This window comes from Triticum dicoccoides, chromosome 1B (assembly GCF_002162155.2).
Source record: "Triticum dicoccoides isolate Atlit2015 ecotype Zavitan chromosome 1B, WEW_v2.0, whole genome shotgun sequence".
Lineage (NCBI taxonomy): Eukaryota > Viridiplantae > Streptophyta > Magnoliopsida > Poales > Poaceae > Triticum > Triticum dicoccoides.
The window spans coordinates 645,487,636-645,513,383 of NC_041381.1; the positions used below are offsets into that span (position 1 = coordinate 645,487,636).

The window sequence follows — 25,748 nt, forward strand, 5'->3', positions numbered from 1 at the left end:
CATGATTATCTTGTCGGCACACACATCCATATGATTGTTGATGTAGTCGATCCCGCATGCAACTACATTCATCGACATTTTACCGTTTGGCCTCACGGACTCGGCAAGATCACCCAAGTCGACGTACGTCGCTCCGCATTGAATGACTTTGGTTCTGTCCAAACATGAGCTGTATGAAAACGATATAACATGGAAGGATCATGCCTGCTAAGTAAAAAATATATGAAAGAACTAAAACATAAGCGGATCGTGTATAGGAAGTACGAAGAAGATGAATGGTAAAAATGGAGCAAAGCAAAATGAGAGATTATGGGGTGTGGTCATTTACGCTTTCAGCTCCTTCATGTGCTTGCTGCTGGCCCTCGAATTTCTAAACCACTTGACAATATCGTACAGCTGGGTATGTTCCTTAGTGGCCCTGAATTCGGGCTCGTAGTCTTCCGCGGGAGGTGGGTGAACTACCCTCTGCTGCCTCACAGAACCAGGAGTGGCACTCCTAATGGTATGCTCAGATACCGTATCTGCAGGCACGTTGGAACTTGATTGCCCTTGCCCTCGTGAGGACCTCCTATGCAATGCTGCCTCCTAGATCATGCGGTAAGCTTCGTCAAGTGACGGTGAAATCTCCTCAGGGGTGGCTGCAATGATAAAAAAATTTAAAAGTGTGTTAGGATACCTAGAAAATCAAAAACAGATGGATTGTGAGGAGGTAGGGTGCATGATGTGAGATTGTGGGCAGAAAAAGTGGGGCAGTTGCCATGCGTGGTCCAACTACAGTGGCCATGTCATAGCAACTACAGTCGCCATGTAGTTGCACTGTAATTACCATCTAGTTGGATTGTAGTTGCCATATCACAGCAACTACAGTTGCCATGTTGTGTCAGCTGCACTTGCCATGTGATTGCCATATGAAAAAATGCAGTATGAAAACAAAAAATGCAGTTGGCATGGTATGGCAAATCCAGTTGCCATGTGTAATGCACTGTATTTGCCATGTGACAACAACTATAGTTGCCATGTTGAAACAACTTCAGTTGCCACGTGGTTGCCCAAATGTTAAATGCAGCATGGCAGCAAAGAAAATGTATGTGACATGGTGCATCAAATCCAGTTGCCATGTCATTACATGTCAGTTGCCATCACAAGTGAGAACCCCCCCCCCCCACAAATATAATTGGGACAAAAGTCAAACTACAAAGATGTATGCAAGAAAATCATAAGGACATGACAAGTGTACCTTGCACAATCGGCTCTGTGAACTTGATAGCCTTCCTGCCCTCGACCATTGGCTGTGCCATCATTACGGGCATGCCTCCTGGGAAAGCAAAGGCAACTGGCATAGGACCTTGCACCACCGGTTGATCTTGACTGATGCCAAGGCTGAAGCTCGGTGGGGTAAAGGCCATTGGGTGCCTCTCATTCCTACTGGCCGGACCACGAACAATTTGCAGGGCAGAATCCAAGGGTGAAAGATCAACAAACATATCTGAATCGGCCGCTACAGAATGATCGGGCTTATTTGTAGGGCGGGGCGTGTTGTCAGCGGTATCAGCCACAACTTTCTTGACAATCTTCTTGTTTGGGCTGTAGGGGACACCGACATTGACTGGGAGCCTGGAAGTGCACAGATTTATGCTGGGGATTTCCAATGCGGGTAAAGGCGCAGTCTGCTCCGGGCGTTCACCTGCGTCACTCGTGCCCGGCTTGGCACCTGCATCAGTTGTGCTCCAGTCTTCCGGTTTCTCCATCACATTGCTTTTGGCAGGTGGCAGGAACAGTGTGGACGCAGGAACATAACCAGGCTCGTCTCTCCTTCTCCTAGATGCAGCCGATGCGTTGGGTATGTCTGTTGGTTGCTTGCGGTGGCTACGGCGCCTAGGTGGAAGACCAGCACGCAAAACAGTCGCCTTAGTAGTATCTGCACCGACAAGAGCTGGAGCTGTTGTGCCAGGACTCTCACCTGTAGATGGCATATCCTTGTGAACTGCCGCCTCAGCCGCTTCTGTCGTGGACACAGGAGTGCAACCACGCACGTGCTTGGAATCAGTTTCAGATGAGCGGGAATCTTCCTTGCTTAGGTTCGTCTCGGGAGCGTCCACTTCAACGCTTGCTGATGGGGTGGCATGGCTCACAGCAGCATCCTTCATTGCCAGTAGAGTTGGCAATATTTCAGCTGTCCTGGCAGATACCGACTCGTCACTCCCTAATGTACGGATGCTTGTTGTTCTAGCCTGCACATCTGCAGCCGGCGGAGATGGTCGGCCACTTGCATCAGAGTTGGTGGGAGCGATCAACGGTGCAACAGCAGTATTGTCGCCTGGTGCCTCATGTACATCTGAGTTGCCCCCTGTTGACAACTTTGAATTTAGGCGTTCGAGCGGGTCCTTACTGGTATGCTTGGCCCCGCGCATAGTGGTTTTCTTCACCCTGCAAAAAAAAAACAAGCACATGAAAAAGATATTGAAAAATGAACAAAAATATGTTTGGCATGGTAGAAATCTTTAAAAAAATTTAAACAAGTGGAAAAGCTGGTAGTTGCCATGTAAGGGGGACGTGAGTGGCCATGTGTCATAATTAGCAGTTGCCATCCAGCAGCAGCTGGGATGTTAGCCAACTTGAAGAATGATAAGAATGTCTGATCTGCCATGAATGCAATTTCAAACCTGGGTGTGGGATGAGCTCACAAGCCAACAGAAAAAAATGGCAGTTGTCATTAGGTACAGTAAGAGTTGCCATTTGGCTTAGATGCCAGTTGCCATGTAAAAACCAATATGAGTTGCCATACACTTTAAAATGAAGGAAGAAATCAGTTGGAAAAACAACAGTTGCCGCGTGGGGGACGATGACAGAAGACCATGTGACAAGCTAAACGGATGCATTGGAAAATCAAGAAAATATAGCGCCATGTCAATGAAAGCACATGGAGAAACCTACTTCTTGACTGGCTTCCTCAGGTCTGGCAACACGACAGGATCCCCGGTGTTGGTCGTCGTCGTACGAGGAGAAGACCTGGTGGAAGGGGTGTCACCGGCAATGGGGGCACCTTTTTTCAAGCGAGCAGAAACACGGTTTGGCGTTGGCACCTATTTCTTCATAACTGGTCGTCCACCAGCGGTCGGCTCGCTGCACGTATGAGTTGGAGGGAAAAAAAGGTGGCAATTGTCAGACAACAAACTCATTACCGCGCTTGACAAAAAACAAGTGCAAGAAATGGATGAGACTGTTCCAAGAAAATAGACACAGCAAAAAACTAAAATTAAAGTCGAACCTCCTCCTGGCAGCTACGGGATCGGTCCTAGACCTCTTGCCACGAGAACCCTGCCCAACATCTCCTGGAGCCCTCCCCCTCCTTGATGGCAACACCCCCTCGCCTCTCGCAGCCGTATGTTCTTTGACTTTCTCCGATGGGGGGACATATGTTGCATCCTTGTCCTTGTTACCACCTGCGCGAACTTCAGCATGTTCATCATCATCAGTGTCCTATTGCACGTTCTCCATGTCATCGTTGTCATCCTTGCTGAGGCCAGCGTCTCCATCTAGATCATCTTGTGTGTCACCGGGCTCTTGTGAACTGTTGTAGTCATACCGGCCACGGCAACCGGTTGGCCGATGTGTACGTTCTGGGACAAATGAAGTGAACTGCCTCGCAACCGCGTCACGGTCAGAGCCACTGAGAGACGTCCACCCCTCAACCAACTTCCCGAGCAAGCCGGTCATTCTAGATGCAAACTGCCCAATTAGATGCTCAACAGGTGCCCTCGCCTGTGCACGAAACAAGAAGCATCAACAACCACCCATATTGCAGTCACTTGCGCAACATCAACAAATAATCCATGGAAAACCATAGATGTACATATTTTGATTACCTCAGTAGGGCAAGACGGAGCTGAGTACACGTCCATCCACTTTCCAAAGTTTTGAGGCACCCCAAACACATTGTAGTCTATATCATGCTTGGCCTCTAGAAAAAACAAAAAAAATAGCAAGGATGTAAGAGATAGAAGATAAGTTTCAACACGAATGAAAAGAGTTCCCTTGTGGGGTGAAACATGGATACAATACGCACACAGCCATGGATAACAAAAGGTGGTCATCCCTTATGGACCACGGACGGTTCCCTCATGTCAAATTTGTAAGCATGCCATGTGGAGAGAGAAACCAAAACTAACTTGCAGTTTTCCATATTTGGTATCAGTTGCCCTGTCTGCGGCAAGCACAACCTTGACAGCATTGATAGTCCATGCAGAAACAGCAAACTTGTGCGTAGGCGGCGGGCCTCCTACCCTAGTGAAATCCACAGTGGACAGATCAAGACAGTCGACATACATGAGCTAATTTAAGACAATTTTACAAAGAAAGAAATATCAGTTGCCGTCATGTGTACTTTGTAGTTAAAAAAACAAGATAATGTATGTTCCCCTGATAATCAAGTTGATGTGCATGGAAAAGAATGGAAAAAAAAGAAGTTGCCTTCTGTATGTGCTAGTTGCCATCATGGTGTGATGGCAATTGCCATATTGCTAAGATGGCAGTTGCCATCATAGTCTGATAACAGTTGCCATACTAATATGATGGCAGTTGCCATATTGTCATTACAACAGTTGACATATTGTCATTATGGCAGTTGCCATCTTGTTATGATCAGGTTGACATGCATGAATAAAAGTGTGTTATAAAACAGTGTTCACAGAAAGAACTGGTAAAAAATACCATTAAATGCAGTCGACAACCCTTTTGGTACATCTTGCTTTAGAATGCATCATGGAGGAAGTCAGCAATAAACTTGCACCAATTCATGTTCTTCACATTTTTCAGATCTGCCTGCACCACACAAAATTTCAGGGCAAAAAGGTTGTCGCATCAGAAATCTAAAAATGGAAAAAAAACATCAAAAACACTGGCAGTCACTAACTTTACACATGACATCGGAGCCGAAAGATTGAAGGAAAATAAAGTAGTAAAGATGGATCATTCACCAGGATGGGGAAGCATTTATTGCTTGGGCGAAGAGAGGTGGTTGGCGCGAAAACAGCTGAGATGAGGTACATGAGTAGCTTCATCTTGAAAACATCTCCATGCGTCGTCATGGCCTGCAGTGAATCTGCCACTGCAGACGTGTTCGGCATGGATTCCGACCCAGGAAACAACCCGGGGAACAACACTTCCTCGATCTCATTGTTGACCTCGTACGGGACTTTGATATGTCCATGAGGGACGCCCAGAGTGCAGAACATGGATTCCTCGTTCAACGGGAGTCTTCCACATCCCAGAATCACGAACTCCCTGGAGGCGGGCTCGTAGATCTCAGCAAGCCAGTCGCATACAGGGTTGACAAGGTTCGTGCACCGGACAGCCATCATAGACTGCATACCCATCTCAGCAGCAGACCCCTTCTGATCGTTGGTGAATTTGTCATTTAACGCAGTCAGACGTTCTTGGGAGGCTCTGTTGCGAATACGTTTCTTCTTCTGCAAAAAACAGACAATAAGTGGTCAGTTGTTGCCATATTTTCCAATGTCATGAAATTTTAGTCCGTGTCAGACGACTGCAAGCTCGAGGTGTCAACCAGAAACATAAACCAGGATTGAGGGGGGTGTTGGAAATATGCCCTAGAGGCAATAATAAATTAGTTATTATTATTATATTTCCTTGTTCATGATAATCATTTATTACCCATGCTATAATTGTATTGATAGGAAACTCAGATACATGTGTGGGTACATAGACAACACCATGTCCCTAGTAAGCCTCTAGTTGACTAGCTCGTTGATCAATAGATGGTTACAGTTTCCTGACCATGGACATTGGATGTCGTTGATAACGGGATCACATCATTAGCAGAATGATGTGATGGACAAGACCCAATCCTAAGCCTAGCACAAAGATCGTAGTTCGTATGCTAAAGCTTTTCTAATATCAAGTATTTTTTCCTTAGACCATGAGATTGTGCAACTCCTGGATACCGTAGGAATGCTTTGGGTGTACCAAACGTCACAACGTAACTGGGTGGCTATAAAGGTGCACTACAGGTATCTCCGAAAGTGTCTGTTGGGTTGGCACGAATCGAGACTGGGATTTGTCACTCCGTGTAAACGGAGAGGTATCTCTGGGCCCACTCGGTAGGACATCATCATAATGTGCCAAATGTGACCAAGGGGTTGATCACGGGATGATGTGTTACGGAACGAGTAAAGAGACTTGCCGGTAACGAGATTGAACAAGGTATCGGTATACCGACGATCGAATCTCGGGCAAGTACAATACCGCTAGACAAAGGGAATTGTATACGGGATCGATTGAGTCCTTGACATCGTGGTTCATCCGATGAGATCATCGTGGAACATGTGGGATCCAACATGGGTATCCAGATCCCGCTGTTGTTTATTGACCGGAGAACGTCTCGGTCATGTCTGCATGGTTCCCGAACCCGTAGGGTCTACACACTTAAGGTTCGATGACGCTAGGGTTATAAGGGAAGTTTGTATGTGGTTACCGAATATTGTTCGGAGTCCCAGATGAGATCCCGGACGTCATGAGGAGTTCCGGAATGGTCCGGAGGTAAAGATTTATATATGGGAAGTCCTATTTTGGTCACCGGAAAAGTTTCGGGTTTTATCGGTAACGTACCGGGACCACCGGGAGGGTCACGGGGGTCCACCAAGTGGGGCCACCGGCCCCGGAGGGCTGCATGGGCCAAGTGTGGGAGGGGACCAGCCCCAGGTGGGCTGGTGCGCCCCCCACAAGGGCCCAAGGCGCCTAGGGTTTGGGGAGGGGGTGCTTCCACCTAACTTGGGGGGCAAGTTTCCCCCCTCTCCCCCCTTGGCCACCACCCTTAGATGGGATTGGGGCTGCCGCACCCCTTGGGGTGGAAACCCTAGAGGGGGCGCACCCCCTCCCTCTCCCCTATATATACTTGAGGGTTTTGGGGCTGCCAACACATGAGTTTTCACCTCTCCCTTGCGCAGCCCTACCTCTCTCCCTTCTCCTCTCCCGCGGTGCTTGGCGAAGCCCTGCAGGATTGCCACGCTCCTCCACCACCACCATGCCGTTGTGCTGCTGCTGGACGGAGTATTCCTCAACCTCTCCCTCTCTCCTTGCTGGATCAAGGCGTGGGAGACATCACCGGGCTGTATGTGTGTTGAACGCGGAGGTGCCGTCCGTTCGGCACTAGGATCTCCGGTGATTTGGATCACGACGAGTACGACTCCTTCAACCTCGTTCTCTTGAACGCTTCCGCTTAGCGATCTACAAGGGTATGTAGATGCACTCTCTTTCCCCTCGTTGCTGGTTTCTCCATAGATAGATCTTGGTGACACGTAGGAAAATTTTGAATTTCTGCTACGTTCCCCAACAGTGGGATCATGAGCTAGGTCTATGCGTAGTTTCTATGCACGAGTAGAACACAAGTTGTTGTGGGTGTTGATTTTGTTCAATATGCTTACCGTTACTAGTCCAATCTTGTTTCGACGGTATTGTGGGATGAAGTGGCCCGGACCGACCTTACACGTACACTTACGTGAGACAGGTTCCACCGACTGACATGCACTTGGTGCATAAGGTGGCTAGCGGGTGCCAGTCTCTCCCACTTTAGTCGGAACGGATTCGATGAAAAGGGTCCTTATGAAGGGTAAATAGCAATTGGCATATCACGTTGTGGTTTTGCGTAGGTAAGAAACGTTCTTGCTAGAAACCCATAGCAGCCATGTAAAACATGCAAACAACAATTAGAGGACGTCTAACTTGTTTTTGCAGGGTATGCTATGTGATGTGATATGGCCATGAAGAATGTGATGAATGATATGTGATGTATGAGATTGATCATGTTCTTTTAATAGGAATCACGACTTGCATGTCGATGAGTATGACAACCGGCAGGAGCCATAGGGGTTGTCTTTATTTATTGTATGACCTGCGTGTCATTGAACAATGCCATGTAATTACTTTACTTTATTGCTAACCGGTAGCCATAGTAGTAGAAGTAATAAGTTGGCGAGACAACTTCATGGAGATACGATGATGGAGATCATGATGATGGAGATCATGGTGTCATGCCGGTGATGACGATGATCATGGAGCCCGAAGATGGAGATCAAAAGGAGCAAAATGATATTGGCCATATCATGTCACTATTTGATTGCATGTGATGTTTATCATGTTTATGCATCTTATTTGCTTAGGACGACGGCGGTAAATAAGATGATCCCTCATTAAAATTTCAAGAAAGTGTTCCCCCTAACTATGCACCATTGCGAAAGTTCGTCGTTTCAAAGCACCATGTGATGATCGGGTGTGATAGATTCTTACATTCACATACAACGGGTGTAAGCCAGATTTACACACGCGAAACACTTAGGTTAACTTGACGAGCCTAGCATGTACAGACATGGCCTCGGAACACAAGAGACCGAAAGGTCGAGCATGAGTCGTATAGTAGATACGATCAACATGAAGATGTTCACCGATGATGGCTAGTCTGTCTCACGTGATGATTGGACACGGCCTAGTTGACTCGGATCATGTAATCACTTAGATGACTAGAGGGATGTCTATCTGAGTGGGAGTTCATAAGATGAACTTAATTATCCTGAACATAGTCAAAAGATCTTTGCAAATTATGTCGTAAGCTCGCGCTTTACTTCCACTATTTAGATATGTTCCTAGAGAAAATATAGTTGAAAGTTGATAGTAGCGATTATGCGATCAGTAGAAAGCTTATGTCCTTAATGCACCGCTCAGTGTGCAGAACCCCAAACGTCGTCTGTGGATGTTGCGAACATCAGACATACACGTTTTGATAACTACGTGATAGTTTAGTTAAATGGTTTAGAGTAGAGGCACCAAAGACATTTTCGAAATGTCGCGGAACATATGAGATGTTTCGAGGGCTGAAATTGGGATTTCAGGCTCGTGCCCACGTCAAGAGGTATGAGACCTCTGACGATTTTCTTAGCCTGCAAACTAAGGGAGAAAGCTCAATCGATGAGCTTGTGCTCAGATTGTCTGAGTGCAACAATCACTTGACTCGAGTGGGAGTTGATCTTCCAGATGAGATAGTGATGTTTCTCCAAAGTCATTGCCACCAAGCTGCTAGAGCTTCGTGATGAATATAACATATCAGGGATACATATGATGATCCTTGAGGTATTCGCGATGTTTGACACCGCGAAAGTAGAAATCAAGAAGGAGCATCAATTGTTGATGGTTGGTGAAACCACTAGTTTCAAGAAGGGAAAGGGCAAGAAGGGATACTTCATGAAACGGCAAATCAGTTGCTTCTCTAGTGAAGAAACCCAAGGTTGAACCCAAACCCGAGACTAAGTGCTTCTGTAATAAGGGGAACAGCCATTGGAGCAGAATTACCCTAGATACTTGGTAGATAAGAAGGCTGGCAAGGTCGATAGAAGTATATTGGATATACATTATGTTAATGTGTACTTTACTAGTACTCCTAGTAGCACCAGGGTATTAGATACCGGTTCGGTTGCTAAGTGTTAGTAACTCGAAATAAAAGGCTACGGAATAAACGGATACTAGCTAAAGGTGAGCTGACGATATGTGTTGGAAGTGTTTCCAAGTTTGATGTGATCAAACATCGCACGCTCCCTCTACCATCAAGATTAGTATTAAACCTGAATAATTGTCATTTGGTGTTTGCGTTGAGCATAGACATGATTGGATTATGTCCATCACAATACGGTTATTCATTTAAGGAGAATAATGGTTCTCTATTTATTTGAATAATACCTTCAATGGTCTTGCACCTAAAGGAATGGTTTATTGAATCTCGATCATAGTAATACACATTTTCATGCCAAAAGATATAAGATAGTAATGATGGTACCACTTACTTGTGGCACTACCATGTAAGTCATATTGGTATAAAACACATGAAGAAGCTCCATGTCGATGGATCTTTGGACTCACTCGTTTTTGAAAAGTTTGAGACATGCGAACCATGTCTATTGGTGTATACGCATGAAGAAACTCCATGCAGATGGATTGTTTGGACTCACTTGATTTTGAATCACTTGAGATATGCAAATCATACCACATGGGCAAAATGACTGAAAAGCCTCGGTTTCAGTAAGATTGAACAAGGTAGCAACTTGTTGGAAGTAACACATTTTGATGTGTGCAGTCCAATGAGTGCTGAGGCATGCAGTGAATATCGTTATGTTCTTACTTCACGGATGATTTGAGTAGATACTGAGTGTATTTACTTGATGAAACACAGGTCTGAATTATTGAATGGTTCAAGTAATTTCAGAGTGAAGTTGAAGATCATCGTGACAAGATGATAAAATGTCTATGATATGATCATAGAGATGAGTATCTGAGTTACGAGCTTTGGCACGCAATTAAGACATTGTGGAAATTGTTTCACAATTAATACCGCCTGAAACACCATAGTGTGATGGTGTGTCCGAACATCATAGTTGCACCCTATTGGATATGGTGTGTACCATGGTGTCTCTTATCGAATTACCACTATCGTTCATGGGTTAGGCATTAGAGACAACCGCACTCACTTTAATAGGGCACCACGTAATTCCGTTGAGATGACACCGTGAGAACTATGGTTTAGAGAAACCTAAGCTGTCATTTCTTAAAAGTTTGGGGCTGCGACGCTTATGTGAAAAAGTTTTAGGTTGATAAGCTCAAACCCAAAGCGGATAAAATGCATCTTCATAGGACACCCAAAACAGTTGGGTATACCTCCTAATTCAGATCCGAAAGCAATAGGGATTATTTCTTGAATCGGGTCCTTTCTCGAGGAAAAGTTCGTCTCGAAAGAATTGAGTGGGAGGATGATGGAGACTTGATGAGGTTATTGAACCATCACTTCAACCAGTGTGTAGCAGGGCACAGGAAGTTGTTCCTGTGGCACCTACACCAATTGAAGTGGAAGCTTATGATAGTGATCATGAAACTTCAGATCAAGTCACTACCAAACCTCGTAGGTCGACAAGGATGCGTACTGCTTCAGAGTGGTACAGTAATCCTGTCTTGAAGGTCATGTTGCTAGACAACAATGAACCTACGAGCTATGGAGAAGCGATGGTGGGCCCAAATTCTGACGAATGGTTAGAAGCCATGAAATCTGAGATAGGATCCATGTATTAGAACAAAGCATGGACTTTGGTGGACTTGCCCGATGATCGGCAAGCCATTGAGATAAATGGATCTTTAAGAAGAAGACGGACGTGGACGGTAATGTCACCGTCTATGAAGCTCGACTTGTGGCGAAGAGTTTTTCACAAGTTCAAGGAGTTGACTACGATGAGATTTTCTCATCCGTAGCGATGCTTGAGTCCGTCGGAATCATGTTAGCATTAGCTGCATTTATGAAATCTGGCAGATGGATGTCAAAACGAGTTTCCTTACCAGTCTTCGTAAGGAAAGGTTGTATGTGATACAATCAGAAAGTTTTTGTCGATCCTAAGGATGCTAAATGGTATGTTGTCTCCAACGATCCTTCTAAGGACTGGAGTAAGCATCTCGGAGTTGGAATGTACACTTTGATGAGATGATCAAAGATTTTGGGTTTGTACAAAGTTTATGAGAAACTTGTATTTCCAAAGAAGTGAGTGGGAGCACTACAGAATTTCTGGTGAGTATATGTTGTTGAAATATTGTTGATCAGAAATGATGTAGAATTTCTAGAAAGCATAAAGGGTTGATTGAAAGGAGTTTTCAAGGGAAAACCTGGATTAAGCTACTTGAACATTGAGCATCAAGATCTATGAGGATAGATCAAAAACCTCTTAATGGTACTTTCAAATGAGCAAATACCTTGACATGATCTTGAAGGTGTTCAAGATGGATCAGTCAAAGAAGGAGTTCTTGCCTGAGATGTAAGGTATGAAGTTAAGACTTAAAGCTCGACCACAGCAGAAAAAAGAGAAAGGACGAAGGTCGTCCCCTATGCTTTAGACGTAGGCTCTACAGTATGCTATGCTGTGTACCGCACCTGATGTGTGCCTTGCCACATGTCTGGCAAGAGGGTACAAAGGTGATCAAGGAGTGGATCACTAGATAGCGGTCAAAATTATCCTTATAGGAATAAGGATATGTTTCTCGATTATGGAGGTGATAAAGAGTTCAGCGTAAAGGTTTACGACAATGCAAGCTTTAACACCTATACGAATGACTCTGAGTAGCAAACCGGATATGTATAGTGGAGCAACCATTTGGAATAGCTCCAAGTGGAGCGTGGAAGCAGCATTACATTACGACCAAGAGATTTGCAAAGTACATACAGATCTGAATGTTGTAGACCCGTTGACTAAAACCTCTCTCAAGTAAAACATGATCAAACCCCACAACTCATTGAGTCTTAATCACATGATGATGTGAACTAGTTTAGTGACACTAGTAAACTCTTTGGATGTTGGTCACATGGCGATGTGACCTATGAGTGTTAATCACATGGCGATGTGAACTAGATTATTGACTCTAGTGCAAGTGGGAGACTGTTGGAAATATGCCCTAGAGGCAATAATAAATTAGTTATTATTATTATATTTCCTTGTTCATGATAATCGTTTATTACCCATGCTATAATTGTATTGATAGGAAACTCAGATACATGTGTGGGTACATAGACAACACCATGTCCCTAGTAAGCCTCTAGTTGACTAGCTCGTTGATCAATAGATGGTTACAGTTTCCTGACCATGGACATTGGATGTCGTTGATAGCGGGATCACATCATTAGCAGAATGATGTGATGGACAAGACCCAATCCTAAGCCTAGCACAAAGATCGTAGTTCGTATGCTAAAGCTTTTCTAATGTCAAGTATTTTTTCCTTAGACCATGAGATTGTGCAACTCCCGGATACCGTAGGAATGCTTTGGGTGTACCAAACGTCACAACGTAACTGGGTGGCTATAAAGGTGCACTACAGGTATCTCCGAAAGTGTCTGTTGGGTTGGCACAAATCGAGACTGGGATTTGTCACTCTGTGTAAACGGAGAGGTATCTCTGGGCCCACTCGGTAGGACATCATCATAATATGCACAATGTGACCAAGGGGTTGATCACGGGATGATGTGTTACGAAACGAGTAAAGAGACTTGCTGGTAACGAGATTGAACAAGGTATCGGTATACCGATGATCGAATCTCGGGCAAGTACAATACCGCTAGACAAAGGGAATTATATACGGGATCGATTGAGTCCTTGACATCGTGGTTCATTCGATGAGATCATCGTGGAACATGTGGGAGCCAACATGGGTATCCAGATCCCGCCGTTGTTTATTGACCGGAGAACGTCTCGGTCATGTCTGCATGGTTCCCGAACCCGTAGGGTCTACACACTTAAGGTTCGATGACGCTAGGGTTATAAGGGAAGTTTGTATGTGGTTACCGAATGTTGTTCGGAGTCCCGGATGAGATCCCGGACGTCACGAGGAGTTCCGGAATGGTCCAGAGGTAAAGATATATATATATGGAAAGTCCTGTTTTGGTCACCGGAAAAGTTTCGGGTTTTATCGGTAATGTACCGGGACCACCGGGAGGGTCCCGGGGGTCCACCAAGTGGGGCCACCGACCCCGGAGGGCTGCATGGGCCAAGTGTGGGAGGGGACCAGCCCCAGGTGGGCTGGTGCGCCCCCCCACAAGGGCCCAAGGCGCCTAGGGTTTGGGGAGGGGGTGCTTCCACCTAACTTGGGGGGCAAGTTTCCCCCCTCTCCCCCCTTGGCCGCCACCCTTAGATGGGATTGGGGCTGCCGCACCCCTTGGGGGTGGAAACCCTTGAGGGGGCGCACCCCCTCCCTCTCCTCTATATATACTTGAGGGTTTTGGGGCTGCCAACACATGAGTTTTGACCTCTCCCTGGCGCAGCCCTACCTCTCTCCCTTCTCCTCTCCTGCGGTGCTTGGCGAAGCCCTGCAGGATTGCCACGCTCCTCCACCACCACCATGCCGTTGTGCTACTGCTGGACGGAGTCTTCCTCAACCTCTCCCTCTCTCCTTACTGGATCAAGGCGTGGGAGACGTCACCGGGCTGTACGTGTGTTGAACGCGGAGGTGCCGTCCGTTTGGCACTAGGATCTCCGGTGATTTGGATCACGACGAGTACGACTCCTTCAACCTCATTCTCTTGAACGCTTCCGCTTAGCGATCTACAAGGGTATGTAGATGCACTCTCCTTCCCCTCGTTGCTGGTTTCTCCATAGATAGATCTTGGTGACACGTAGGAAAATTTTGAATTTCTGCTACGTTCCCCAACAGGGGGATGTGTGAACATTTACCTCATCACCCTCTTTTATCTGGCCAGCTGCCCGATTACGCTGTGGTGGATCCATGAAATCATCATCATCGTTTTGATGATCGCCACGAGCCATTCTCCTGAGATAGGGACGGACCAAATTGTCATGGATGAAATGTAAATGCAAGAGGTAAGCAGTTGCCACCTTACAGAAAATGTCAACAAGTGAATGCAGGAAAAATAACATATGTATGACATCTGACAGAATTGATATGCAAATTTGGTTGCCACATTATGTAGCCAATTTGCCACACTGTCGTATCTGCAGAATGGCAACAGACAGTGTGTTCACATTCTATTTGCCACATGAATATACTATCCGACTGGCAACAGGCACACTTGAAGTGCACATTAGTTGCCGTCCAGTGCAGTTGGCTGCTGAAACTGCATTGACTACAGATTGTGGCGACTATCACAATGTGGTAACTACCACAAATCATTCAGAAAAATTTGATGCCACAATGAAAAAGCATGTTAGTGCCTACTGTCACAGTAATTCAGCAAATTCAGTTGCACATGGAAGAGCGTGTGTGTGGCAACTATCACAGTCATTCAATAAAAAAAATTCCACATGCGAAAGCTTATATGTGGCAACTATCATAGTCATTTCAGTAATTTGTTGCCGCAAAGGAAAACACGTTTGTGGCAACTATCACATTTGTTCAGGGAGTTAGTGCCACACAATCATGATAGTTAATCAAACAACCAAGTTCGCCTCATACTACAGTTTCAAAACCCAACTAACTAGATCTAGGGTTCAATGGCAACTACCGCGACCTCAAATTCACCCTCAAAGTTCACCCCCGAACTGACTGCAAACACAAATTCCAACCAATGCGCATCAAACAACCCGGGAGACACCTGCCCAATCCATAGGCAAGACTAGTGCGTGCCTCCGAACAAGCATAACCACACCGACGATGCCGCCGCGGCGGCGGCGACGAAACTGCCCAGTGCAACCAAAAACGGCTAGCAGACGACTTCGGCGCCGGCGGGAACGCCGACGCACCGCAGAATCGCCTGAATCTCTACGAACTCGATCGAGGAATCGAGCAGGGAGGGAAGGGGGAAAATGCAGGAAGGGGTTGCGAGAGTGTTAGCGACCATTACCTTCAAGCCGCAGGCGCTCCGGCGCAGCCGCTCCGTTCCGGCGAGCACCACCGACGGCCGCGAACGCCGTCGATTCTTCCGCCTCCGCCGTCGCCTTCTCCCCTCGCCTTCTCCTCCAGTGGATTGAAATGCGAGTGAGTTCTGCCAGTAACTGCGTGCAACTGGGTAAATGGAACCGTGAGGGAGAGGGGACAGAGGTGTGCGACGTGTTTGACGTCAACCGCGGTCGGAGCGTGGCGTGCAGGCGCATTGCGGTTCCACCGCACGCCTCCGAGTGGCAACCGCTGACCGCGGGATGGCAACCAACGTGCGGGCGACCCGACTCGCACACTGCACACGCTCCTCGTCCTATGTGGCGCAGAAAACCAGCCGGTTTGTTCCAAGATTCGTGCACAAAGTTGCCAACGGAGATGCTTGCGTGAGGTCGGGATGGTGAACGCCCACACGTGTGGGCGTTAACATTTTCGATAATTAAAGCATGGTAATTTTTTTCTCTTAACGGAAATATATTAATCTAGTTTGTTTGGGCCAACACGGTGTTTTAGGGCCTAAATGCTGCTGGGTAACGCAACACCAGCCCACTGTCTAGCGGTAACCCGCTTGAAGCCTAGCCTAACCCCATAATCCCATTCTTCCCCAGTCCCTTCGTCGGCAGAGATTGCTAGGCCGGCGGCGCCGCCACCGGCCACCGCTCGCTACCTCCCTCGCGGGCGCGGCAGATCCTGCTGGCAGATAGCCGTTCCAACTTCATCTCCTGCACGGCACGGCACCGCCGGCGTATCTTGACTAGCTGCCGCGTCGGAAGGTCGCCGTCGCCGTGCCGTGCCGATCTGCCGCGGCGGAAGGTCACCGCCGCCGCTTCCTCCTCGTATCAGGTACGCGAAGTGAAGCAGGCATAATCCACCATCGCATTCTTGCTTCATCTTCTTCCCGCATCTCTTGACCATTTCTCCATTAAATCTGCGTGCCTCAGGTCTCGCTCTTCTGCTCGAGATGCGGACGGTGGCTAGCCTCACCGACGACCTCCTCGTCGAGATCCTCTCCCGTCTCCCCGTCAAGTCGCTCCGCCGCTGCATGTGCGTCTCCAGGACCTGGCAGGGCACCATCTCGCACCCGCACAACCGCAGGCAGCTGCCCCAGACCCTCGAGGGTTTCTTCTACGTGCCCGAGAGCAAGCCCGCGCCAGCTCCCAGTTTCACCAACGTCACCGGGACAGGCCGCCCTTTGGTCTCTCCTCTCTTCGATTTCCTGCCGCAGCACCAGAGCATCTTCCTGCTGTCCTGCTGCAACGGCCTCCTCCTCTGCCGCTGCTGGGAAGGCCAGGATGACTTCCATTACGTCGTGTGCAATCCAGCGAAGGAGGGGTGGGTCCGGTTGCCCGGTTCCGTCAATGCCGGCACCAAGTGCATGGCACGTCTAGGTTTTGACCCGGCCGTGTCGGATCACTTCCATGTGTTTGAGTTCTCCGAGGCTCACGACATCAGCCAGGCCGGAATGGAGGTGTATTCCTCTGAAACAGAGGAATGGGTTCACAAGGAGAACGGATGGATTGATACGGAAGATGATGAAGCATTTGTTTCCCTTGTTGGTCATCACTCGGGAGATGTGTTTCTTAACGGCTGTTTGCATTTTCTCACCATGGATGATGATATAGCCGTGGTGGACACCGAGGGGAAAACATGGAGGAAGATACCTGTCCCTGAACTTGGCACTGTTGGTCTCATTCAGAAGTCTCAGGGTTATTTGCATTTTGTCAATTTTCTTGAAACTGATGATGGTATGGTTCAACTGGTGGTTTATGTTCTTGAGAACTACCGCAGTCAAGAATGGATATTGAAGCATAGCACTGACGGTTCATATATATTTGGAGAGAGAGATACTGATCTTATACAAGGCTTTCAGTGGGTTGCAATGCATCCAGACTGTAACATGATCTTCTTAACTGTGGGGTGGGATAATACTTTGGTCTCTTATGATATGGATCATCACCAAGTTCAAGAGATCTGCGATCTTGGAGGAGACGACGACCCGCGATATCTCCCATATGTGCCATTGTACTCAGAGTTACAAACTCTACACATGCGACATAAAAATTGAGGTTGGTGCCTTCATAACAAGTGGATCTTCACTAGTAGCCACATCTTCTTTGTATGGAGTAATCCTGGCATGTTAGCTTAATCTGGTTCCTGTTTTCTGTTTGTAGTAGTGCTTATCAGATATGTTCTAGCTTGTGGAGCATATGGCTGTGATCATCATATTATGCTTGTGATTATCAACTCTGGGAAGGAGAGATTAGCAATGAGTGTGCCCCTTCTTGTTTCTAGGGACAACAGTTTAGAACTAAGTGGGTCAATTATTACTGAAGATGCAATTTGGATGCCGAAGCATGAATTTGTTTATTCATCAGTATTAGGAGTTGTACTACCAATTAACTTGCTGGCCTTGGCTTCAGTAATCTTTACTCTTTAGAGATAGTTGGTTGTTAGGATACAAATTAACTTCAAAGATGCTAGTGGTTCTTGTCAAGTAAAAGTAGCATAAGCGCACAGTTATAATTATCTCTTGCATGTATCTCGGCTTAGGTGTATTCCGTATAAGTGACCGCTAGTTGTGTTGCTGAGGCTGGGTATCTGAGAAAACAAAGTACTAATGTAAGTTGTTATACCGTTTCTTCATTTCATTTACCTTTCCTGCATTTTACCCTGATCTTCTTAGTTCAGATGCACAATTCCACCCCGATTTCTTTCAGTAAATCACCTGGGACCTGACTGTTCCCTGCCATTTTGCAGCCACGTTGGAAGTCACTGGAATAAAAAAAAGAGCCTGAGTTCTGCAAGCGGATGATTTGTCAGGGAGGAAAGTGCTTTTGTTCATTAGGAGGTGGAGGCCTGCGTCGTTACTGTTGGTATGCTCCTAGGGACAAACCCATTTGCATGTGAAAAATCACTTGTTGGCAGATAAATGAATAGTATGCTATCCGTTCTAATTTCTGAGAGGGATGCTATCCTTTTCTTTAGAAGAACTAGTATGCTATTTGATGGTGCAAGGCTGTGAAATATCTCTTCAGTACATAGCTGTCCACATAGGTGAGTAGGGTGAAATAAGTCGACCGCAACGGGTCCTCTGCCCTAGGGTGGGTTCGTTTTGGACGCGCACACAGAGACATTGCAACCAGCCAGATACACCGCGTGGCTCCTCCTCCTTCCCTCCCTGGCCGTACCTACATTGCCGATCTCAGCGAGCCTGAGCCAGAAGAAGTCATCGCCTTCATGCCTTGCACCTGCAGTGCAGGACAGGCATCTTGACCACCCGGTGCATGCTTCGTTACCGCCGCTAGCTACCTAGCTGTGAACTGAACTGAAAGTTACTGAACGGAATCATGGGTGTGTGTTACCATCTCTTACCGCAGCCAGTAGGCGTCATTGTGTTACTAGCTACTCCCTTCGTTCGGAATTACTTGTCGCAGAAATGGATGTATCTAGACGTATTTTAGTTCTAGATACATCCATTTCCGAGACAAGTAATTCCGAACGGAGGGAGTAGCGTGTAGCGCGCGGCGTGCCGCCGCGCCATACATCCTATACTAATTGATATGGGGTGTTTTTTTTGTAAGTTTTAGAAGTTCATTCTAGGATTTGATTAGCAACATACGAGTAGTGGTTAATACACAGACAACACACATTAAGTTAAAACAGGCATTGGAAGACATAGTAGCAGTAGTAGTACAGAAGGTGCCGTTTATGTTCTGGTATATCTTGTTTCTCGTGTGCCGTTTTCCCCCCATGACTGGTTGTTTCCCTCCATCCGGGAGGCATAAAGTGTGCCATGTCAGCATGGTGGTCCCCGCCCTGAGTATATCGGGGCGATGGGTAGCAGCATTAGCATTGCCTCTCAGGCTGCACTGGCAAAATATGTTTGTCAAGTTGTCTGAGTTGAGAAAGATAATTTTTTTTGACTAGTTTTTACTAGCAAAGCCACATCATATCATATTTGTAAACAGAGGGAGTAGATGATGTGTGCAACTCACGATATATTCATCGGATGCGTATGCATGTATATATATAGGTACAAGGGGAGTCTAGACCTCAACTATACAATGAAGGAGGTAGACTTGTTGTACAAGAAACATACATGCAATATACATCTCAACATTCTGAATGTTCTCTGTAGATAATACGACCTTTTGAAAGTATATATAATAGGGCATTCATGCAATAGTCAAGAGTTGACGCAGCTGCAAACATACACGGGGAGTAACAATATATAGCTGGACAAAACAGCCTTGGAGACGCGGCGGTCGCGATGCACCGAGCCGTCGCGTGGCGTACGTGGTGAAACACTGGTCGATGATCTTGTTGCCGAGGTCCGAGTGGTCTCCCATAGTCCCTCCCATCTGGCCGATGCACCTACGTAGCCATCGGCGCTCCATTTCGTCAGGATCGCTTCTGCCTTCTAGGGTAGTCCTTTTCTAAAGAGAAGAATCAGTGTAGAGGCACGGTAGCATTGATCGTGAGGATGTTCTTTCTGAGGAGAGAATTGATTGGCAACGTACCTGGTTAGTTCGTACTTGACAAATAGTGCCGACACGTGGCTTATTTCTATTCGTCGGTCGTACTATGCCGAGTTATGCACGGTGGAACTTGGCAAACCATAGTGACACCCGGCATCTCCGTTAACCGAGTTCTCTGGTAGGAAAAACTCGGCAAACAGTATTTAAATCTTCACGGAGTTCGCGATAGAAAGAAATCAGCAAATTTAATGTTTGTCGGGCCTTGTCCAGCCGAGTGTTGTTCGTTGAGTTCGTGACTCGGCGAAGATTACACCGAGTTCATTATGGGCCCTGCCGAGTTCCTGTGAAACTCGGCATTCAGGGCAATTCTAGTAGTGCCTTCTCTTCCTCGTCCATCACTTGGCGGTCGCTGCCCATATAGTCGTTGACAGCTTTGCGATCAGCAACCGGAATCTGCGGTGCATCTTTTGCTCCATTGCCCCTTCGCAAGGCAAATCTAGGCTGATTTATCTGTTTCTGATCCTGAAGTGTCTCTAATTGGTTCGTCCTCGACCTCAGTGGCGTCTTGGCGGCACAAGCTCAACAAACATCTCTCCAGAGCGGCGCAGTCTGGAATGCCTTTCAGTTGCATGCTACATGGGCTGGAATATATGGAAGGAGAGGAACAGAAGGGCGTTTCAGAGTTCGTGTCTCTCTGCTAGAGAAGTAAGCCAACCACAAGGGGTGTATGGCCCCAACTCTCTCTACCCAAAATCTCATCAGGTTTTTATACATGCAACTAGGCAAATATGTGAGGATCATGTGAGAGGGTCTGTCTTAGAGCCATTTGGTCATTTTCATGCTATATAAGCATGGCAAATGCTGCACACTTGGCCACAACCACAGCGGAGGCAGATCCATCCGGTAGCAGTGGCCTTCCTGCTCAATCACCCCCTTCCTGTTCAGCCAGGATGAATAAGGTGGAGAGCCATGACACGCACAATAGAGGATCAGGAGGAGGGCTGAGCATGATGCCGAGGGAGCACAAGGCCAGGCTCTACGTCATCCGCTGATGTGTCGTGACGCTCCTCTGCTACCACTGCTGTCAGATGCAACTCTATTCTTCTCCTCTCTGACCCACCATAGTTGTTCTGGTCTTCATCTAGTTTGACCTCGTTTTTGGCTTCCCGCCAAAAAAAGGACCTCATTTCTAGCTAAGTGAATGTATGGTAACATTCCACGACCCGGACTGCATGCTTTACTCAGAAAAATGTGTGCATTGTCACATGTGTTTTTTGGGGGAAGATTGGCACTTGCATTCTTGTTAGTCCAATATTTTGGAAATTAACCTGATGGCAAGAATTATAAATGGCACATATCTTCTTGGTAGTCGCACAACAGGCGTGTACACGCAAGTCCTAAAGAAATATCGTGCTATAAGTTTTACACGAAAATATCATGCTATAAGCGCTGACCACAACAATGAGACGCTTCGAGGTACTTGCATACCCTGCAGCATTGTTGCTGCAAATGACCTGGCTCTTGATCTTGGACTTGATTTTTTTAGAAGCACGGCTCACTGCAAGGACAGAACTGGAATATCTCATCAGGTGATGTGCGCCACTATCTTCAGACATCTGACATTTTTTTTTTAGAAAAAGATGATGACCCCCGGCCTCTGCATCTGGACGAGGCATGCAGCCACTTTATTAATTATTCTCACAAGATCTTACAAAGTCATACAACAGTAAGACTGAAGCCACCGTCTAAGCAACAACTGCCGCTACACCTATCCAATTGATGAAGGGACGCTGATAGTCTGGGCCTAATACCAAACAGACATCGCAGCCAAACCTAAACATCTAAGACCTAAGGTCCCAACCAGGACGCCTGCCTGGTATGGGGCACCTACCAGTCCGGCGCTCTCCTCAACCAGGACGCCTGCCGGGTATGGGGCCGCCGCAGCCACCTGCCACGAGTCCATCTTTAGAGTTGTACTGTTGCATCTACCGTGCCAGGTCTCTCAGCCATCGACGCCACCACGACGCCAAACAGCGTCGTCCTCCTGCGCGAGTCAATCCTCCCACATCGAACTCCAAATTTGCACTGTGCCACGCCGTCCTGATCCGTCACCATCTATGTATGGATGAAGCACCGCTCCACCAAAGAAGCCGTCCGCTAGTCCCGTGAAGCCGAGTGCACCTCCAAGAATGTCGCCCCCAAGGGGGTTACGACACATGATTGCCGCCAACATCCGATCAGCTGATCTAGGGTTTCCCCCGGAGGTATTGAGTGGAGTTGGGAGCTTCACCTCGATGATGCCTTCATGAAGGAAACAATGATAAGGGCATCGTCATCACCGGCTCCGGCCATCGACCGAAGATCAGGTTTTCACCCGGATCCGTCCCAAAAAATCCGCCCAACAACCTGTGCACCGTCTCGACCGCCTTCAAAGCCCTAGATCCAGCCGCCTAGATCTGGCGACCAACCGTAGCAACAGTGCCACCGTGGGATCCCTGGAGCACCGGCCACTGCCTGAGTGTGCCACCAGTGGAGCCTAGGAGGAGGGCTCCCACCCCGCCTCGCCAAGCCGCGAGAGCCGCCGAGAAGGATCCCGTGCGCTCGTCACCATCTCTGATCCGAACCAATCCATAGCAGATCGCCCTCACAGATCCGCCTTGGACAGGGACTGCACCACGCCATGCCGCCGCGGGAAGCCCGAGCTTCACCGGGCTCCACCCTCCAGGGCCGCCGCCCCGGTATCCAGACAGAACTTTGCCGCTGCCACCGGCCAAGTTCCGCCGTCGCCGACCGGCCAAGCCGTCGGTCACTGCATGACCATGCGAGCACAGCCAGCCGGCCGACCAACTCCGACGAAGAATACGGCCACCACCACCAAGCCTAGGGTCGGTGCCCCAGACATCCTCGTGTTGCAGATCAAGTCCAGGAGCAGTGTCCTACCGACGGCGATTGAGATCGGTAGCACAACGAATTAGCCCGACATGAGTCAAGGCCAGATCCGCCGTTGCTGGTGCCGTCCTCCCCCGCCGCCACCCCACCACTTCCATGTCGCCGCCGATCTGCGCCACCGCCGCCGATCTGGCCGGAGGGGAGCGCCGCCTCACACCCAGATCGAGATCCGAGGAGAAACTGCCGCCGCCGCCACGCCACAAGGGCTTTGCCCTGTGACCCCCCGGGCGACGGCATCGGAGAGGAGCGGAGGAGGGGCGAGGTTGTAGGAGGAGGGCGGGGGCTCCCCGATGCGGGGCGCCGCCGCCACACGGGGGAGGGACGGGAGGAAGGGGGGAGGCTTCTTGACCTCAGGTTGGCCGCATCTTGAGACATCTGACATTCTGACCCAAATATCTTCTCAGCAAATATTCGATTAAATGTTGCTCCTGAGAATGGATACATGCTATCCATCCAATGATCTTTGATGGATTTCCATGGCAGACAATTATAAGTAGCAGCCACAGTTCACAAGTCCGTCTTGCACAAGATGCTTTGCTTAACTCAGGGGTGGTATTATTTAAGTACAAATTGGCTGGGTCATGCTGTAAGCGTGCTGTTCTATAATTTGTTTGGTCCAGAGGTCGGTGCACCTCGTGCCTAACCCGCCAGTGTAGGCCGTGTTAGAAGTGCTTATCGTGCAATGCAACCACTTGCTGTACTTTCTTCCTCCCTCTTCTTTTGCAGAGTTAAAGAGGAGCAGCTTATCTAAAATTCACAATCTATACCCTGTTGATTTTTCCCGCCATTTCTCACCGGCACAATGTATATCCTGCAACCGGCTTACAGAGAGCGGGTTCCACCGGTCGGAAACGGCGTGAGAACGAGCTAACTGAGCGGTTAGTGGTTTTGTGTTGCCAAAACTTAATGTCTCCTAGATACGATTCCTTGGCCCATCATTAGCTACTCATAGTACGGCAAATGCATGTGACACTTGTGATTTCATTCCCCAGGATCGCCGTACCGTCACACTGCAATAATACACCGGATGTTTAATGGCCTTTCCGTACTGCGTTGCGTTGTACGAAACGCAGCTTAAGCACCGAATATAATCTCCGCATGTGACCGGTTTTATGTTTCCCATCGTGCACTGTTGTGTTGCGATTACGGTTATGCTCGCTGAAGTAAAAAATGACTTGTTATAATCAGCTCAGAGTTTAATTCCCACCCCCAAACCCTCGGCATTGTGATGCACCTCACCTCACCTCACCAGAAGAAAACTGATGGTGAATTAGTGATAGCAAAGTTGCTCAAGATAGTAAGCAAATAAAGAGCTCCTAAATCTGATGCAAGCTCATGTGTGTACTACTAGTCATGTGACTAGTAGTAGTCAGACTAGAAGTTTTTAGTCAGGCCCTGTTTGGAAGGTGACTACTATTAGTCAGTATTAAATGTCTCCGTATTAAATGTCCCTTGTGCAACACCAATTAGAGGAGAGAGAGGGGGACTTTAGTCAGTAAAAGTCAGGGGTGTTTGGAGGTTTACTGACTAAAGGTGACTACTACTAGTCTTTAGTCAGTAAAAGTTGGGGGTGGAGTGACTAGAAACTAAACTAGTTTTAGTCACCCACTAGTCAGGGGTGTTTGGAGGTTTACTGACTAAAGGTGACTACTACTAGTCTCTAGTCTCTAGTCTCTAGTGATCCAAACACCCTCTAACAGGCATCAGCCTAGATTTCTCGTGGAATGGAACACGCTATACAATGGTGATCCGCCAGCTTAACAGGAGCACATACATATATAACCGTGAGATCCGACCGGACTGCTCCGCAGCGAAAGGCTACTAATTCTATGCACGCACGCACGCACACGGATGAACCCCAGCAGGGAAGAAGCCAGAAGTGGAATTGACTGGCCGTGCATCTGGATCACGCGGCCGACGATTCAGTGTCCGGAGGGCTACGTACTGGCTCCCCGGAGCCAGTGTCCCCTGGAGCGCCATCGGAGTTCGGGCAGGCAACCTGGAGGAAGATGCCGGCAGCTGCTGCAGCATGTGGCCGTGGCCTCCGGGAGCAGCGAGGGGTGGGTATCTGCCACTGCCATGCCAGCCTCTCTCTCGATCACCGGGTTACCAGCTTATGATATGCGCAAGTAGGCAAAGCATGCCCCTCGCTCCCAGCTGGGCATTTCCATTCTATATAAGCAGCGCAGGCGCTGCGCATTTGGCCCGCCACCACACAGCAGATGAGCAGAGGCAGATCCACATCTTCTAGCAGTGCAAGTGCAGAGCCTAGCAAGCTCAACCACCCTCCCGTTCTACCTCAGAGTCAAGATGAACAAGGTGAAGAGCCATTGCCATGGGAAGCACCGGGGAGGAGGAGGCCTGAGCAGGATGCTGAGGGAGCACAAGGCCAGGCTCTACATCATCCGCCGATGCGTCGTCGCGCTCCTCTGCTACCACGACTAGCAGATCCACCGCTGCTCTTCTGCTCCTGATCTGATTATTGATTCTAGCTAGGCGTGTGTGTACATAGGTAGGGTAGTTCAAGAAGTTCATGCTGCTGACAGCTAATTTGGACGTCCAAGTTTTGGTGTGATGTGGTTTGGTGCTCCATCCTAAGTCCTGCAATGGCAAGGATGTGCATGTATGGGTCCGTTGGGTGCTGGCATCCTCATTGTGTATTTGACATTTGCTCGATTAGAAATGAAAGGACGAATTGTGGAAGTTCTCAAGAAAGGTTTATCTCTTGGCATTCCATTTTATGATATGTACTGTTGGAGCATGATCGTTGTTCTCCGACTTACGAATGAAAATATGTATCCTTAGGGAGTGCTCATACTTCATTCGATTGGATCGGGTCCGTGCCAACAATTTCACACACATGCACGACCGTCTCAAAGGCGTGCATTCGCGAATTCGTGTTAC

The 25,748-nt window shown here is 47.9% G+C and overlaps 1 protein-coding gene across 2 annotated transcripts; it reads left to right on the forward strand.

Moving 5' to 3' along the window:
- Positions 1-15,988: 15,988 nt before the first annotated feature.
- On the forward strand, positions 15,989-18,441 carry LOC119349341 (F-box protein At5g07610-like). Of its 2 annotated transcripts, none has more exons than XM_037617348.1 (3): positions 15,989-16,260; positions 16,359-17,483; positions 18,175-18,441. In XM_037617348.1, the coding sequence occupies exon 2, from the start codon at positions 16,379-16,381 to the stop codon at positions 17,480-17,482; it is 1,104 nt and encodes a 367-aa protein (XP_037473245.1). In that variant the 5' UTR covers positions 15,989-16,260; positions 16,359-16,378; the 3' UTR covers position 17,483; positions 18,175-18,441. The 2 variants fall into 2 exon arrangements, with proteins under 2 accessions (XP_037473245.1, XP_037473246.1); XM_037617349.1 differs by lacking the exon at positions 18,175-18,441 and adding an exon at positions 17,968-18,020.
- Positions 18,442-25,748: the final 7,307 nt, after the last annotated feature.